Source organism: Prionailurus bengalensis, chromosome E2, assembly GCF_016509475.1.
Source record: "Prionailurus bengalensis isolate Pbe53 chromosome E2, Fcat_Pben_1.1_paternal_pri, whole genome shotgun sequence".
In the NCBI taxonomy this organism is placed as follows: Eukaryota; Metazoa; Chordata; class Mammalia; order Carnivora; family Felidae; genus Prionailurus; species Prionailurus bengalensis.
Genome location: NC_057352.1, coordinates 49,369,636 through 49,386,683, shown reverse-complemented (window position 1 = coordinate 49,386,683; position 17,048 = coordinate 49,369,636). Strand labels below are relative to the sequence as shown.

Genomic DNA, 17,048 nt, shown 5'->3' with positions numbered 1-17,048 from the left:
CTCCCCCGCTCATGCTCTCTCTCTCCTTCAAAAATAAATAAAAACATTAAAAAAAGAAACAGATGATAACAAACGTTGATGAGGTCTTGGACCAACTGAAACCCTCATACACTGCTGGTGGGAACATAAAACTCTGGAAACAGTTTGGGGAGTCCTCAAAAAGGTAAGCACAGCTACTACATGCCCCAGCAACCCCACTGCTAGGTATGTACCCGAGAGAACTGAACACAAGTACTCCAACAAGTCCTTATGCACCAACAAGTCCTTATATGCACAAAGTTCCCAGCAGCATTATTCGCAACAACCCAAACGCCCATCAACGGACGAGTGGATAAACAAATCTTGGTGTGTACGTGCCAAAGAATATTATTCAGCCATTAAAAGGAACGAAGTACTGGGGCGCCTGGGTGGCTCAGCCAGTGAAGTGTCCGACTCTTGATTTCGGCTCGGGGCATGATCCCACAGGATTCTTTCTCCCCTCTGCCCCTCCCCGTGCTTGCGTGACAGGTTCTCTGTCTCTCTCTCTCTCTCAAACAACAAAAAGGAATCAAGTACAGATACGTGCTGAGGTGGATGAACCTTGAAAACATTTTCAGTGAAATAAAGTAGCCACAAAAGGTCACATATCATGGTTCCATTCATACGAAATATTCAGAATAGGTAAATCCACAGAAATAAAACGCATGTTGGTGGTGGCCAGGGGTGGCAGGAGAATGGAGAGTAACTGCTCGATGGGTCTGAGTTTTGTTTTGAAAACTTAGAGGTGGTAGTCTCACAAATGCCACCAAACTGGTTACTTTCCTGCTATGTGAATTTCACCTCAATTAACAACAAAAATCCTGATCACAGGATCCCAGGGAGAGTCAGAGAGCCAGCCCGGGGGCTTACGCAGCCAGAAATAGTGCCCCAGATTGGGCTGCAAAGTCAGGCCAGGTAGACACCCAGGCCAGTGCTGGCAGGAACTGCGGAGGGTAAACTCCGGCAGCGACGCTGGAGCCACCCATGTGGCAACCCCACCTCTGCGCTGACAACTAATGCTGGCAATCCCGTGCCCTCCTGAGCCCAGACACCAAATTCCCATTCTGCTGCGGCCTCGCCGGTCAACATTCCCTGCACGAAGGCTTGTGCCCCGGCCGTGTATTTCTCAGTGCTGTGGCAAAGGGGCCATCCAAGAGTTTGTGAGTGGAGGTGGCAGTGGGCAGGTCCTACCTGAAAAGTCCATTCCAAGCTTCTCGTCTGGAGGCGGGGCAGCACAACACGGAGCTTCTCCAAGTCAGGCTGCAGACCAGCGGCATTGGTGTCAGCCGGGAACGGGGTAGAAAAGCAAATTCTCGGGGCTCCCAGGTGGCTCAGTCGGTGAAGCGCCTGGCTCTTGGTTTTGGCTCAGGTCGTGATCTCACGAGTTTGTGCGCTTGAGCCCCGTGTCCGGCCCTGCACTGGTGGAGCCTGCTTGGGATTCTCTCTCTTTCCCTCTCTGCCCCTCCCCCACTCGTGCTCGTATGCTCTCCCTCTCTTTCTCTTATAAATAAACAAATTTTAAAAAGAAGAGAAAATTCTCAGCCACCTCCACCACCTCCAGCCAACTGAATGGGGAGGGTGAGGCCAGGGCTTGGGTTTTAACAAGATCTCTGGCTACTTCAGACGCAGGCTCTGGTGCCAGAACCACGGGGGGAGGTGGAGAGTTTGAGCCTAAAGTCAGGCCACCTGGATTTCAGGGCAGGCTCTGTCACTTACTGCGTTACTTTGCGCGAGACCCGTCACCCCAGTCTGCCTGGAACGGTCTGGGTGTCAGCACTGCAAGCCCCCACGTGCTTGGAAACCCCTCATTCCCAGGCGATCCGGGACACTTGGTCACCCCAAAACATCTCTCTGCCTTCTGTTCTTCTGTAAAGTGAGGAAAATAAACTGACTTCGTACATTAAGGTGTTGGCGACAGAGCCTGAGGTCAGCAAACAGGGATGAATGTCAGCTCAGCTGAGCTCGTGCCCCAAATTTTTTCGATTCCTTCATCAACAGTACACCATCGAACCTCGCTTATTAACTAAGTAAATCTGTGAAACAAGTTGCTTGAAACTGTGCCTGGTCGTTAGTCAACTCAGAAAGTCAGGGGCTCATTTTTCTTCTTCGCCCTCAGCTAATGTCGTTTGGCCACGATTAAGGCCGGGTTTCAGGCAACCACCAGGGCAAACAATTAGAACCGTCCCAGCTACTCAGACGAGCCCCACTTAGTATCAGTACGTTCGACCCTGTCTCATGTTGTTTGCTCCCTCCCCCAGCCCTCCACCCTCAGAATCCGTTCCCTGATCACTGTGCCAGGTTTCTGCCGATATAAATTAGCAAAATCTCTGGGTTCTTTTGGTGATTCCATATCCTCCTTCTAGATTTGAAGTCATCGGCCCCCTGGGACCTGCAGGGGTCTGACTTGGTGTCTCAGTCTGGAGAAAGTGAGGGGTGGTGGGGTAGGGCACGCAAGGGGACTCGTTCGTGGCAAGGTCATAAGGAGGTGTGTTATTTCGGGAAGTGCCAGCTGCCGGCCACGGTTGCACGTGTGCACTGGTCACGTAGCACGTAGCACACTAACTGCAAGGGAGGCCAGGAAACTCCACCCAGATGTGTACCCAGGGAGGGGTATGGGCTTGGCAAATAGCCAGCAAGTGTGTGCCTCTAGCGTGTTCAGTGGGACCAAGAGGTAGCTTCTGCTGGCAAGGGAGGTTCCCTGGGCGTGGGAGGTACCTAAGTCTTCCACCTTCCCCAAGAGCCCCGTTCTGATGGCCTTGCCCTCCATTCTCCATTCTCTCCCAGCTAGAGACCTAGCAAGGAAGGGTATGAGGCCACCTGATGGCATTCTATAGCCACTGATCAAGCTGGAACATTGGTTTATTTTACTCTCTTATCCTTGTAACTGCAAGATATAAAAATTCCTGCTTTTGGGGGCGCCTGGGTGGCTCAGCCAGTTAGGCCTCTAACTTTGGCTCAGGTCATGATCTCACAGTTCGTGGGTTCGAGCCCTGCGTTGGGCTCTCTGCTGTCAGCACAGAACCAGCTTCAGATCCTCTGTGGCCGTCTCTCTCTTTCCCTCCCCTGGTCTCACAAGCATGATCTCTCTCTCTCTCTCTCTCTCTCTCTCTCTCTCAAAAATAAATATACATTAAAAAAAAAAATGCCCTGGTTTTCTAACCATGACTTGAGCAGAGATTTTGGATTCTGAGATTGTCCTTTCCTTTAAGCTGTGCGGTGCCATTAGCACAGCCCTCTGGCCAACAGCCCTTGACCTCAGGGTAATCTTTATACCCTTCTATGTCTGGAGCCGCCAGATCCCCAAAGCCCTGCCTTTGAGGGCCACTTTGTTCTGGGGGACCGCAGGATTAACTATCTCACCATGGCATCCCATGCACTCCTGGTATCCTGTCCCTTAATACTAGCTGGATTTTCACTGTCCTCTGGCCACATTCCAGCTTTAAAACACCCCCGTTTCCCCCTGGGCTTTTAGCCCCTTGCACACCTAATCCTATTTTGTATCAATCAAGGTTCTTGCTTTAAGCAACAGAAACCGATTCTGGCGACTCGAAGCAGAAAAGGAATTTGCCGAAGCTACTGCTTAGTTCCCAGGAGCTCTTGGAGAGGTCAGAGCATCAGGTCGGGAAAACACCTCGCTGCCTGTGCCGGGCGCAGACACCACAGCCAGTGCCTCCAACGTGGGGCGGAGGTGCACCGCCCTTGAAAGCTGGATGTAGCTGCGGCCACTGCCACCATCAATTGCTGAGAGGGACTTCTTCACGCTGGCAGCTCTCCTTCAAAGTCAGGCATGTGGGTCTGAGGAGAGGAGCCACGTTACGTGCCCAGGCCCTAAGGGCAACGAAGGCCGGGAGAGGGAGGCGGAAACGGGCATTTTCAGCCTCTTTCATGGGAGGCAGTTTATTTCTCAAAGCTAGGGGATACCTGTAACACAGGAAGGGGGCTCAGATGTGAAGGGGTAGAAGGAATGACTCACATCCACTGTGAGAAGCCGCCTGGCACGTCCGGGACTCAGGCCTGCAGCATTGCTCTGTCTGCCCGTGCTCTGTTCTCGCCCCGCTTTGGATTCTGCACAGGGTGGAGCTGGTAATGGAGCAGTCTGGCGCCAGGACTGTGCAGCCTGAAGGCGCTGACAGACCCAGCCTCCGCTTCCAGCGGATCCCACTGGGTATTTTCTTTCTTTCTTTTTTTTTTTTTTTAAGTTTATTTATTTCGAGAGCAGGGGAAGCAGGGGAGGGGCAGAGAGAGAGAGAGAGAGGGAGAGACAGCATCCCAGGCAAGCTCCTCACTGTCCGATGTGGGGCTCAAACTCACAAACCCATGAGATCATGGCCTGAGCCCAAATCAAGAGTCAGACACTTGAGCGACGGAGCCACACAGGCGCCCCCCCACTGGATGGCTTCAAGTAAGTCCTCTAACTTGTTGGAACACTGCAGCGGTTGCAAGGCTGGGGACTGAGATCCCACCGCTCCTCTCAGCTCACTGTCCACCTGAGCCCGGTTACGGTAGCCCTAAGACGGGGCACTCAGAGCATCTACCCTACGAGGCTGCGGTGAGGGTTGGGTGAGGTGCTGGGTGTGAAGATGCAGCCCCATCTGGCAGATGGTTAAGTTCAATCACTTCTGGCCGCTGGTTGCAACATTCTAGCATTGGGGATGACACGGCGACCCTTTCCTTCCTGGGAGCCCTATGAAAATAAGTGAACTACTTTGCGCCCATTTGATGAGGTCAGAGTGGGCACATCAGGGAGTCGGCTCAGGGAACCCTGGAGACCAGTTGTCCAGGATGTCCACCCCCTTCTGCTTCTCTCCCTTTTCCTCATTCTAGTCCTTCCATCCACTTGGTCTGTTTCTGTCTTCTGCTTCCTTCCCATCTGACTGCTGACCTCCCCTGCCCTTGTGTCATCTGCGGTCACTCATTATGACTTCTGTTCATGAATTATCTGTCCCGAGTTCCATGAATCAGGCTCTCACAGCCCCCGGGGGAATGTAAGAGGGCATGTCCCCCAGGAAACCTGTCCCGGGGTCTTTATGAGAGATGAGTGTGGAACAAAGACCTCCACCCTGTTTCCTGGTGCTTGGTCCCTGTGGTGGTTAAGTTTGTGTCTCACTTAGGGCCATGGGGTGCACAGAGATTTGGCCAAATATTATTTTGGGTGAGTCTCTAAGAGTGTTTTTGTTTTGTTTTTTATTTTTTATTTTTTAGTGTTTGTTTATTTTTGAGAGAGACACAGACAAAGTGTGAGTGTCAGAGGGGCAGAGAGAAAGGGAGACAGAACCCAGAACAGGCTCCAGGCTCTAAGCAAGCTGTCAGCCCAGAGTCTGACGCAGGGCTTGACCTCACAAACCGCGAGATCATGACCTGAGCCAGAGTCTGACGCTTAACCAACTGAGCCACTCAGGTACCCCATTAAGAGTGTTTTGGGACGAGATCAACATTTGAAGGGGTTGATGCAGTAAAGCGGATGTGGGTGGGCCTCATCCAATCAGTTGAAGGCTTGAATAGAATGAAAAGATTTACTTCCCAAGAGTAAGAGGGAACTCTTCCTACCTGACTGCCATTGAGCTGGGACATCAGTTTTCTTTCTTCCTGCCTTCAGACTTGAACTGAAACTGACTCTTCTAGGTCTCAGACTTGTTGGTCTTTGGACTGCAACTATGCCATTATCTCTCATGGGTCTGCAGTTTGCCGACTGCCAATCTTGAGATTTGTCAGCCAATTCCTTATGATAAATCTCTTTCTTTCTGTGTATACATCCTATCGGTTCTGTTTCTCTGGGGAATCTTGACGATACAGCCCTTGAATGGGGGTGGGGCCAGCCATAACCAGGCTTACCTGCTCTGGGCTGCAGGTGATAGGTGCTCAGGAAGATGCCCATTACACATGTGGACCTGGTTTGCCATAGGTGGTGAACTTCCCAGACACTCCACTCGCCCCCTTGTGATAACTGACTCATCACTGGCAATCTGGTAGCCATTGAATGGTTTTCCCCCAAAGCTGGGTCCTATGATCGGGGCCCCAGGAGAATGATGCAGGTTTCTGCATTCTCTCATTTCTGTGCAATCACATCCTACTCAGTATTCTCATTTTTAGGGGATAGTGATGATGTTTAGCCCAAAGAGAATGATGAATTTATATTAATGCTGTGCCTTCTATCTTGGGCACATCAGAAATTTCTAAGTGCCTCTGCCCTGTGTGGTGGACATGCGTGTGATTTTCTGTCCCCGGTGGACATTGCAAATGTGAAAGTGACCAGGGGTATTAAGATACGTCACTGGGTGCCTGGTTGGCTCAGTCGGTTAAGCATCCGACTTCACCTCAGGTCATGATCTCACGGTTCATGAGTTCGAGCTGACAGCTCGGGGCCTGGATTCTGCTTTGGATTCTGCGTCTTCGGCTCTCTCTGCCCCTCCCTCGCTCATGTTCTGTCTCTCTCTCTCAAAAATAAATTTAAAAAAAAATAGATATACCAAAGGAATAGACACAGAAAGCCAGACGAGACAAAGTACAGGCGTTCACCTTGGTACATGGACATTTGGGTAATGTGTCCTTGAGTGGATGAATCAGAACCATGAATGGAAGAGGAAAGCTAAGGTGGGGGTGATAAATTCCAACTTCCTCCTAATTAAACACATAGTCTGGATCGTCAGTGCCTCAGAGACACTATGGCCAGTCTCCTGTTCTCCATGGCAAGCAAGCAGGTGCTGAGTAAGTGCTCTTGGCTCTTGTGTTGCATGAAGTCTTGAGAACAGGAAAATGAGAAGGCTCCCATTTGTTACCATCTTGGCAGCCACAGTGGACCACAGACAGGAAGAAAGGGGTTGGGCTCAGGGGAGGGGCCTTGAAGTCACAAGCGAAACTCTGGGGTCTGATCCAACCCCCCCACCAAAAAAAAACAGAATCGATTTCATGGACTTCCATTCATGAATTCTGCAGACATCAAGTGGCACTTACTTAGGGCCAGGCCCTGAGCACCGAGTGAGGGTCCGCAGGAGTCCCCTCCCTCTCCCACTGTTGAAGAGCTGCTTTCTCCAGTGGTGAACAGCAAAGGAGAGGAGCCCAGAGACTAGAAGATCTGCGGTGACTGGGGCATAGACCCATCTCAGTCCTCCCCTACATGGGATCGGCCGACTCTTGCCTCCCCCACCGACAGAGGGCAGTGGGGTGTTTGTTCCCCAGAGCAGGCCAGCTGCTGGCTTTGCTTCTCACTTAGAGCCACCGCGACCATCTCCGACCCAGGGGCTTAGCCCACAGGCAGCTGCGGTGCGTGGGCCGGGAGCAGGCAGGCAAGTGGGCAGGCAGACAGGCAGCAGAACACTCAAAAACTGTCTCTGGCCAGGGCTAGGTGTCTCCCCAGAGGACACGAAGACCAGGGATATCGTCCCTCCTGCCTTTTGATGGTACCACCAAGGGCATAGGCAATGGGGTTGATTGCCATGGTGGGTTCGGGGTGTGAAGGAGGCCAGGCCAGGCTGCTCACTCTGCTGTCCCGTGTCTCGGGGCCACTCAGGGGACCATACCCACTGCCTGGGGGCTGAGGAGCAGGGAGGGGCCAGTCTGGAAGTGAGTGAAGCCCCTGTGCACTTGGGCCCTTCCTCTGCACCCCTCCCTCCCTCCTCTTATGCTCTGCCCTGCTCTTTCTCTCTTCAGATTTAGACATGGCTGGAGAGCCCAAGCCCGGCCCCACCCAGCCAGGCCAGAAGAGGCAGCCGGGCACAGCCATCTCCTGGTGAGTCTGTCCAGGGTTGTCCGCAGGGGAGGGGGGCTGCTTGCGGGCTTGTCTGGGGCTCTGGGTCCCCCTGGGATGGAACAAGGAGCTCAGGAGGCCAGCTCAGGGAACTCACTGTGGCACCTGGGGGTTCCTTCTCACTCGGCCTCAGCTTTTGTCCATAAACTGAAGGAGATGACCCATTCATTCCAAGGCTTCTCATCGCTGATGTCACCCAGCACCACCTGCTGACCGAGGCAGGATGCCCCCTCCTCCCACCTGGAGCCAGGGGGCATGGGTCCTCCCAGGGGATCCCCACCTTCATGGTGCTTGGGGGCTTTTTCCAGGTACAGATATTTGGGAAGTAGCAAATGGGAACTTCCCTGGATGAAGTCTTGCCCCTAACTTGGGAAGTGTAAGAAAATGTTAAGGGGTGCCTGGGCGGCTCAGTCGGTTAACCATCTGACTTTGGCTCAGGTCTTGATCTCAGGGTTTGTGAATTTGAACCCCAAGTCAGGCTCTGTGCTGACAGCATGGAGCCTGCTTCAGATTCTTGGTTTCCCTTTCTCTCTCCCCTTCCCCAACTCATGCTTGCTCTCTCTCTCCCAACAATAACAAAATAAACATTAAAAAAAAAAAAAAGAGGATAATATTAAGAAATCTTTAAACATTTTCAGAAAGGAGCTTGCCACGTTCTGCCAGCTAACGTGCCCTTTTCGCAGGCATAACGAGTGTCCCCTCAGCTGGGCATCTGTGATGGCCTCACTCAGCTCCTGGCTCTCCTGCGGGCATTTGGGTGGTTTCTGTCTTGCGGTGGAGGAGGCAGTGGGGCAGGTGTTTGCTGTTAGGAACAGCAGTGTGTAAATCCCCTGGGGCCAAAGTTTCCAGTCTCTTTTGGGTTTCACCTTGCCTTCCTGGAAAGGAGATGGCGGGGTTGGGCTGGGGGCTGATCTGAGAAGTCCCTGAACCTCCAGGTTGACCTTGAGAGAGATTAAGCCAAATCTCTCCCTGTCAGCGTCAGCCTGAAGGTCTGTGTCACCCTGTGAGTGTGCCGGCGTGGGTGGCTTTTGCACTGCGTTTGTTTGGGGCTGATGAGTAGGTGTGTGCTCACAGGTAATGCGGTTTTTTAAACTCGCATCTCTTCAGTGGAGCAGAACTGCATATGTGGTGTTGGTTTGCCTTGCATCTCATGTGATTCTGGGGGTTTGGTAATTATCACTGTCTGATAGGAGCAAAGTGGTTCTCTGCCGTAGTTCTCTCATGTGCTTTTTTACTGTGGCCACTTTTGAGGCCAATTTTGAGGCCTCCTGCACACCCCAAACTGACCATGGGAATCAACCCCATTGCCCCTAAGGGCCTCAGTTCTTCGCTTTGTCACCTTCGGATTTCCTGTCCTCCCCCACTACCTTCCCAGCCTGCTCTGACCTGCTTCTGCCAGCCTTCTGAAGGGTGCAGGTGCAGGAATAGGGAGGCAATGGGGCGTAATGGCAGCTGCCTGGCAGGGGCTCGGACTCCATTCAGAGGGGACCCCGCCTTCAAGGCTGGGGGCAGGGGTGACCTCCTTAAGTCACACATCCCCAGTAGAGACTCCAGTAGGGAGAATGAAGCATTTTGCGGGGTGGGGGTGGGGGGTGGGGGGCTGTCACTGGAGCCGCCTGGGTCCAGGGCAGCAGTGGGTGGGCAGCTGGGACTGTGGTTCTGGGCCTTAGGATGGTGCCCAGAGGAACGACAGGTTGGGGATGTGGTTCTGGCAGCCGCTGAGCTGCTGGATGACCTGTCCGTGAGAACTAGTCAAGTCCAGGACATGTGACCTGAGCCTCCAAATGGAATTTTTCAACCTGTAGGGAAAGGCCTGTGGTGTAAGGATTGTCCCAAGTCCCCGCGGACACAGGTGGTTTGACCTCTGCCCACAGCACCGTTCTGAAGGAGTGTTCTATTTCTCCTTTTGTGGGAAGCCCGGACTTGCAGACTGTAGCAATTAACCCAGACCAGAGGACAGAGCACGGAGAAGCCATGTGACCAGGCCACTGCCCCTTGGGGGAAAAGACTCAAGGGCAGTTGCCATCAGCCCTGGGTGATGACTGAGGGGTGGCATGGGGTGGGATGAGGGTAGGAGGGCTGGCACCAGAGCCCACCTTCCTTCAGGCCAAGAGGAACCCCGTAACCGCAGCAAGCACGGCTGTGGGGCGCATGTAGCCTAACATCTAATTCCCAAACCCATCCTGTGTGTGTTTCAACTCAGGCTGCTCTCCAGTCTGTGCTAAGCAGTCAATGAAATATCATTCCTACACCATTCATTTTTGACTACGTCAAAAAGTTGTAAGAAAAAAAAATGGAAAGGAGGAAAAAGTCAAACCATTGCATTGGCCGGGAAGCGAACCCGGGCCTCCCGCGTGGCAGGCGAGAATTCTACCACTGAACCACCAATGCTGCTGTGGAGAACTGTTTGCCGCGGAGACTCAGGTGGTCAGCCACAGGCTTCGGCACTTTGCTCTCCGTCAACGTTTCCGTCCGGTCCGAGGGGGCGGAGCTCTCCAGCCAATCCAAAAGGATCCAGAAGAGAGAATTTTCCCTGAGCAGTGGCGCCCAGCGGAGACGCATTAGCTTCAGTTCTGTCCTAGCGTCCTAGCCCCCAAGTCCCCAAGCCCCCAAGCCCTCCCGCTGGCTGGTTCCAAGCCCTCCCGAGGCTGCGCTGGGCGCTGGGCGCGGGACCCCCACCCACCTCTAGCCCGACCCCCGGGGCTGCGCACGTGCCCTCCTGGCGCGCTGCTGTCACTTTCTCCTTTCTCCAAGGATGATCCTCCCACCACCGGAATCAGCAATCGGCATCCCTGCTGTGTCCAGGCCGCCCGTCCAGATCTCCTGAAGCCAGAAAGCGGAGGCGAGGATGGCCGGAAATTTCTCTAACCGGCCTGTGGGGCGTCTCAGGATGAAGGGGAACTCCCTCCCCTCGCCCCCAACGTCCTCCATTCTGACCCAGTAGCCTTACAGGCCTCGCCCCTCGTGGGCTGGGCCTGAGCTGGGGACGCACAGCAACAGAAAGTTGTTTTAGAAGCTGTATTGCCGCCGCGTGCATCCCCTCCCCTGATCCTTATCCCCCGTTCCAGCCCCGGGTGCAGATGGCACCCGAAGCTCCTGTAGCTGTGTCCCCACAGAGCCTCCCTGCCCAGTCAGGTGCTTAATTCTCTTTGCACCCATCTCCACATCCCTCCTAGGCACCAATTCCCTGCCTGGAGATGCATGGTACGTGAGAGAAGGGGGAAAGGCCTGGCAACGAGAGTCTGGGACTTTCCAGACTCCTGCTCTCTCCCAAGGACTGGAGCACAGAGGAAGGCGGCCTGGCCACAGCCTTAATCCTGCCTGGCTGGCCCTGCCAGTCAGTGCCGGGCCACATCCTGGCAATCCCAACCAAGGATTAAAGGCTCTCACACCCCCCACTGTGGCTTTGGGCCCTGACTTAACTCTTTCCTTTCATCCTTTGCCAGACTACGATCCAGAACATCAGCTGTTCCTGGGTCAGGCAGAGGAACTTTTGGAAAGCCCTGATCTGGCCGGCCAGAAGGCTGCAGGCGATTGACCCCTCCTGCCCACCGGGGCCACCTGACAGATACCCCTTATTAGAGGCCAGACACGGGGAAGCTGGTTTGCTGTGTTCTCTCAAAATGGCCTTGGTCAAGTCCCTAAGGCCTCTTCCAATGGAGAATTCTGGGATTCTAAGGAAAAGTTGCACACCTCAGTTTCTTCAAGTTAAATGGGTCTGGGAAAGGACTCTGGCCATGGAGAGTGACCCCTTCCCCATTTGTCTCTGTTGCAGCAGCAGTAACTATGACCTGGACTACAAGCTGTACAGGGAAGATGTCCCCTACCGGTAGGTGGGTCTTGCCCCGTTGGTCCTCTGGGTAAACAGGTGGGGCTGGTTGGCCTGACTCCCTCTCTATCCTGTCCCAGTAGTGTGTATGAATGCCAAAGAATCCCTCCACTCATTAACCGCGTGCCTGTCAAGATCCGGAGGACCCAGGTGGGCATGGGGATCAAGAGCAGCTGCAGTCCCCACAAGGGCCCCAGGAAGAGCCACCTGCCCCAAGAGCAAATAAAGCGTGAGTGAAGGGGCAGAGCCTTCACCTACAGGGCTAGGAAAGAGCTGGGAGGACCTCGGCAGTGAGGGCAGGCCCGGGAGCATGGGTAGCCATGCCCTCTGCCTCCTGGGCCGTGGGACACCAGCTCCGGCCCCTCTCCACACAGTCCAGACCGAGGAGCTGCACTCCATCAGGGGGGAGCTAAGCCAGATCAAAGCCCAGGTGGACCGTCTGTTGGAGACTCTGGAGCGCATGGACCAGCAGAGGGACCAGCTTCTGGGTCAAGCACCTCCAACTGGGGGCCCAGCCTGCACTCCAAGTGAGCTCCAGCTTTGCCCACTGCTGAAGGTGCCGGGGGGCATGGCACCTGGCATCCTGCGTTCCATCTGCAGGGCTCCTTCCTGCCCTCCCCAGGGTCTTGTTGTCCCCATGGCTGAAGACCCTATGGCTTCAAGGTTGTTCTAGGACCTTCCCCCCACCACTCAGCAGCTGTCTGGGGGCAGAGCAGTGTCCCAGTCCACCCCCATCTTGTCGTCTCAAGCCCTAGGCACCCTAGATCAGTGCCGGGCACCAAGCAGCCTCTCTGAGATCAGCCGGGACCTCCAAACCTGGCCACTAACTGGCGACTGTCCCTGAACAGGGTCAGAGGCCAGTGAAGAAAACAGGGCCCTCGTGAGTAAGAGATCCTCATGCAGAAACACTGAAGCCAAGCAGGAGCCCAGGGGCCAGAGGCCCCATCCAGAAGCAGACAGCCCCGAGGACAGCACAGACCCAGAGGAGGCAGTGAGTGGCCCGGCACCTCCCCTCATCCTCACCCTCCCTGCATTTGAGTCCTTGTGGCCTCCCTGTGAACAAGGGAGAGACTCGGGTTTGTGCGGGAGCCCACAGTGGTGGTTGAGGGGAGACACAGGACTTCTACCGCAGGCAAGCCCCAGAACGTGGGCCCTGCACTGCGTTGTCTCCCACTCTCAACTCGGGCTTGATGAGCTCAGCTGGACTAGGGGCCACAGCCAGGCAGCTGGGCCTGTTCTGGGCTGAAATACCATCTTCTCCAGGAAGCCGGGAGGCGGGCTTTGAGCACCACAGACATCACAGCTGTGCCTCAGGGCCCCACATCCCTTGCCTGAGTACCACCTGGCAAGCTTGTTAAAACCGATTTCTGCCTTTTCCCTGCCCCCACATCTTATATTGTACCGTGCTCCCCCGGGAAGCTGTGGCACATGGACCTTCCCGGATGGAGAACATCCAACCTGAGTCTGATAAGAGCCCTTCGTGCAACATCAAAGGGCCCAAATGTTCCCTGACCTACCATATCCTCCTCCCTTATTGGTAGTCCCTAAGATAGGTCGAGCCCCGGGCTTGTTTGGGCCATCTCAACAGGGCCCAGGATGCCGGTGGAGGGGCTGGCAGTAATGAACTTCCCTTGCTCCACCTGTCCAGCTTTGCCCCTCCAACTGCTGGGCTCTGGAGGGCCATTACTATTGCCCAGGCCTGAGTCACATCTGGGGAAAGACTGGGCTAGAGGAAGGGAATGTTTGTTTTGTCTAGGGGTTCTGGGTTCCCAGGCCTCTAGAAGAATCTTGAGGAGCACTGAGCTGCCCAAGCTGCCCAGAAAGAGATGTGGGGGTGAGGGGAGATGTTGGCAGACAGACCTCCCCTTCCCACACACCCCATGGCTCTCACTCCTCCTGGCCAGAGTCCTGCTTCTGTCTTTCTACAGGTGAAGAATCACGCATCAGACCAGGAGGGCAGTCAGTAGAAGAGTGGAACCCCTCCCGGCTCCTTCCCAGGCTTCCTTCCTTGCCTCGTATGATTTTTGGAAGGCGTCCTGGTGGCACCTGTGCAACCAGAGGCACCCATTTTGGAAGGAGGACAATGAAGTGGAGGCGTGGCTCAGCCGCACCAGCAGGGAAGCCTCTCCGTAATGGTGGCTTTTGCTTTGGAGGCCAAGCTTCCAGACAGTCGGGGGGCTGAGAGGGAGGCCTGCAACTGCCTAGCACATACTCGCCATCCTCATGAGGCTGAGGCCCAGTCTTGCAAGGGGCAGCTGAACAGGCCCCTGCCTTAGGAGCGCCTCAGCCCCTCTGACTGCAAGCACTGCTTTGGCTGCTTTTCCCTCCTCTCCAGGTCCTGCCAGTTCCAAGTGTGGAGCGTCCTGCAGCCACCAGCCCCGCTTTCCCAGTTCCAGTGATGCACAGCAAGATCCACTCAAGTTCTACAGTCCCTTCCGGTCTTTAAGCTCCTCGGTGTGTGTCCCACATAACCCACCTTTGGTTCCAGACTGCCCACCCACCCGATAAAGCCCTCATTCAGAATAGGGGTATCATTTTTATGTCCTGTTTCTATCGTGTCTCTCGCTTGACACTGTGTATTTCAGACCTGCTCTGGAAATGCTGTAATGTCAAAGGGGAAAAATAAAATTTGTATTTTTTCCCTGGTCAGGGGTTCTTGGTATGGTCTCCAAGCTTCATTCTGGTCCTTTGGCTGCCTTAGGTCAAGCCTTCCGGGAGAAGCTGAGCAAGCCCCGGACACACGCACATTCAGAAGCTCCTACCCAGCCAGGGCACAGGAGCCACACAGGGAAGATGCCACTCTTGTGGTCACTCAGCTAGGCCAGCTCTGCCATATGGAATAATGGCCAGGCTGCACCTGGTCTCCCAACATCCAGAAGCTCTTACTCCTGGCAGTTTATCCGCCATCTCCCAGGAGGCAAGACTAGACGATAACAAAGCCAGCCTGGACCCCTACTTCTTACCAGCAGTGCAGGAGGCCTCCGGCTGTGCTGCTCTGCACACGGCCAAGGAAAGGTGGGATCTGGCTTCCACCCAGAGCCAAACCCCTTTCTGCTACCCACCCCTGAGCTTTGGTCTTGCCCAGCACCAAACCAGAGGCCAGAGAGTGCACCCAGAGTGCTCCTGGGGCCACACAACCCTCCCTACTCGTGCCACACCTCGGCAGCGGCCGCTATGGTGCTCAAAGGGGCAGCCTCTCCTTCTTCAAAGCACATTTCCCCACACCAACCCCAGCACCTCCTTCACCTTCAGCCGGTCTCTTCTGCTTATGTTGCTCTAAGGAACAAGACACCTTTATGACAATGCTGTCCCAAGCCCTTGACACCAGGGGCCCAAGACCACATTACATGCTCAGAAGAGCCTTGCTCCGTTAAGTCCGCCACTGACAAGAAGCACAACAGAAGACTTTTTCAGATATAAAGGAATTTGTTTTAGCTCAGATATAAATGACAAGGCACAGCCCTCTGTCCACTCTCTCAAGAGCAGGCCAATTCTATAAAAGGGAGTCACTAGCTGGCCTGCATAGGGTCCATCCCTGACAAGACAAGAGCTCCAAGCCCCGTTTTCCAGGCCAGTCCAGCTGAAGTCTTTTTCAACGTGGGAGTCAGGCCGCATTCCCAAGTTTCCTCTAATTGGTCGGAGCTGGGAAGCACCGGCTCAAGTAGAAACGTTTCTTTAATGAAATCGTTGCAACACAGCTGTCCAGTGCCATCAGTTCTGTGCACGCCTCCTCAGATCCTTTCTGGCCTCGGAGTTCTCAGCTCGGCGCAGTCTGGAAGCCGTCGGCACAGGTCCTTTAGGGGATGGCGGCAGCTCGGTCCTTGGCGTCCGTCGTGGCTCAGGCTTCTGGTTCAGGACGGCGCGGCGGCGCTCCTCCGCCGGGCAGCCCGCACCAAGCACTGCTGCAGTACGGGATAGAGCCGCTGGCAGCCCTCGAGGCCCAGACGCACTGCCTCGGCCCAGCTCTCGGTCGGGCCGCCCTCCCCGCTGCCCAGCAGCCCGGCCACCTGGTTGAGCACGGGCATGAGCGCCACGGTGAGGCCGGCGGCGGCGTGCTCCTCCTCCAGTCGCGTGGGGTCCAGTAGCCAGGTGGGCGCCGGCTCCGGCGTGCGGCTCAGGCCGCAGCCCACCACCAGGTCGTACATCTCGACCCCCGCGTCGGCCAGGGCGAGCGCGGCGGCCGTGAGCGCGGCGGCCAGCGCCGAGCCACCGTCCTCCAGCAGCAGCGCTGACACCTCGAGCTGCGCGCGCGGGTAGCGGCCCAGGCGCACGGCCGGCTCCAGCGCCTCCTGCAGGGCCAGCGCCAGCTCTCGCTCCTCCCCGCCGCCCGGGGGCGCGCGGCGCCGGCGACCGGCGAAGGGCGCGCGGCGGAAGTCGCAAAGCAGGCGGCCGCGCAACGCGGCCGGGGCCTCGCCGCCCGCCCCGGCCGGGCCGCCGCCGCGGTCGCCGCCCTCGGCCTGGCGCGGGCCGGACACGGCGCACAGCACCTTGGTGCCTCCCGCCTCCAGATAGGCCGAGCCCTTGGCCTGGCTCAGCAGCCCGGCGCGCGCATACACGGGCCGCAGCCGCGTCGGGTCGCGGGCTGCTGGCGCCTCCTCGTCATCGGCCGCGTACAGCTGAGGCGGCTGGGACTCCTCGGGCCCTCGGATACGGCGGTGGTCCCCAGGCATGGCGGTGCCTGGAGCGCGAGCCGCTTCCGCCCGCCGACCTGGGCTCGCGCGAGGGCTCTTCCGCCCGCTTAAAGGCGCGCGCCCGCGCGGGGTCTGTCGGGATAGCGGCGGGGGACGCGGCACCGCCCCCTGCCGTCCTGGAGGGAGAATAGCGAGCGGAGCAATGCCCTGGGACAGCAGCAAGGACACCTGGATCTTGAGGGGTGAATGGATGAATAGATGGCGCGACGGGGCAGGCCTGCAGAAGTGAGACCTGGGCCGGCCTGGCTGACCTCCAGCCCCTAGGGCCAGGGCAATCCCAGGGCATAGGTCTTTGTCCTTTCACTTGTGCAAGTTATAGTTATTTTAATTTTGTGGTTATTTGTGTGACTATCTCACACATATTCCCCACTGCCTTGTCCCAAAATGATTCTTGTCTTTTGTCTTGGTCATTCCTGCCACCTTCAGTACCCTACCTGGAGTAATGCTTGTTGATGAATGGAACAGCCTCTCCTGCACTGGTTTGTGTAAACGCTTTGTATCCCTAGGGGTCCTCTGCACCCTCCCGCTGTGTGCTTCTCTCACACTCCAGGCTAGGACAACTTCTCGCCCCCAGGCCGTGACAGCTAGCTTCTGCTGCTTCTCCCAGCATAGGCCTGCTTTCCTCCTTCTCCTGCACCAGCAGGACTGAGAGTGAACCTGGGGCCCAGGGCCGCCTCTTGTACCCCAGGGACATGAAATCAGCCAGAGCCAGCACAAGCAAGCAGTACCCATAACCTCCCCGGCACACTTTCCAAACCCAGCTATT

At 55.9% G+C, this 17,048-nt stretch overlaps 2 protein-coding genes and 1 non-coding gene across 12 annotated transcripts; 1 reads left to right on the top strand and 2 right to left on the bottom strand.

Moving 5' to 3' along the window:
* Positions 1–7,019: 7,019 nt before the first annotated feature.
* LOC122494455 (RNA-binding Raly-like protein) lies at positions 7,020–14,240 on the top strand. Of its 10 annotated transcripts, none has more exons than XM_043599660.1 (7): positions 7,020–7,301; positions 7,666–7,744; positions 11,541–11,591; positions 11,672–11,820; positions 11,966–12,118; positions 12,440–12,582; positions 13,520–14,240. In XM_043599660.1, the coding sequence occupies exons 2-7, from the start codon at positions 7,674–7,676 to the stop codon at positions 13,556–13,558; spliced, it is 606 nt and encodes a 201-aa protein (XP_043455595.1). In that variant the 5' UTR covers positions 7,020–7,301; positions 7,666–7,673; the 3' UTR covers positions 13,559–14,240. The 10 variants fall into 10 exon arrangements, with proteins under 10 accessions (XP_043455595.1, XP_043455592.1, XP_043455597.1 ...); XM_043599657.1 differs by having other exon boundaries at positions 7,023–7,301; positions 11,538–11,591; XM_043599662.1 differs by having other exon boundaries at positions 7,300–7,415.
* TRNAG-GCC lies at positions 10,083–10,153 on the bottom strand. The gene has a single exon. It is a non-coding gene; the product is annotated as a tRNA-Gly (tRNA).
* A 757-nt stretch (positions 14,241–14,997) lies between the features above and the next one.
* EXOSC6 (exosome component 6) lies at positions 14,998–16,321 on the bottom strand. The gene has a single exon (XM_043599652.1). The coding sequence runs from the start codon at positions 16,259–16,261 to the stop codon at positions 15,443–15,445; it is 819 nt and encodes a 272-aa protein (XP_043455587.1). The 5' UTR covers positions 16,262–16,321; the 3' UTR covers positions 14,998–15,442.
* Positions 16,322–17,048: the final 727 nt, after the last annotated feature.

What these genes read in the sequence shown, in the direction of transcription:
- LOC122494455 (XM_043599653.1), top strand. Translation starts at nt 11,386, where the DNA reads ATGGCCTTGGTCAAGTCCCTAAGGCCTCTTCCAATGGAGAATTCTGGG. An exon ending in AGGGAAGATGTCCCCTACCG is followed by an intron (nt 11,592 to 11,671) that starts GTAGGTGGGTCT and finishes ATCCTGTCCCAG; the next exon opens with TAGTGTGTATGAATGCCAAA. An exon ending in GCCCCAAGAGCAAATAAAGC is followed by an intron (nt 11,821 to 11,965) that starts GTGAGTGAAGGG and finishes CTCTCCACACAG; the next exon opens with TCCAGACCGAGGAGCTGCAC.
- EXOSC6 (XM_043599652.1), bottom strand. Translation starts at nt 16,261, where the DNA reads ATGCCTGGGGACCACCGCCGTATCCGAGGGCCCGAGGAGTCCCAGCCG.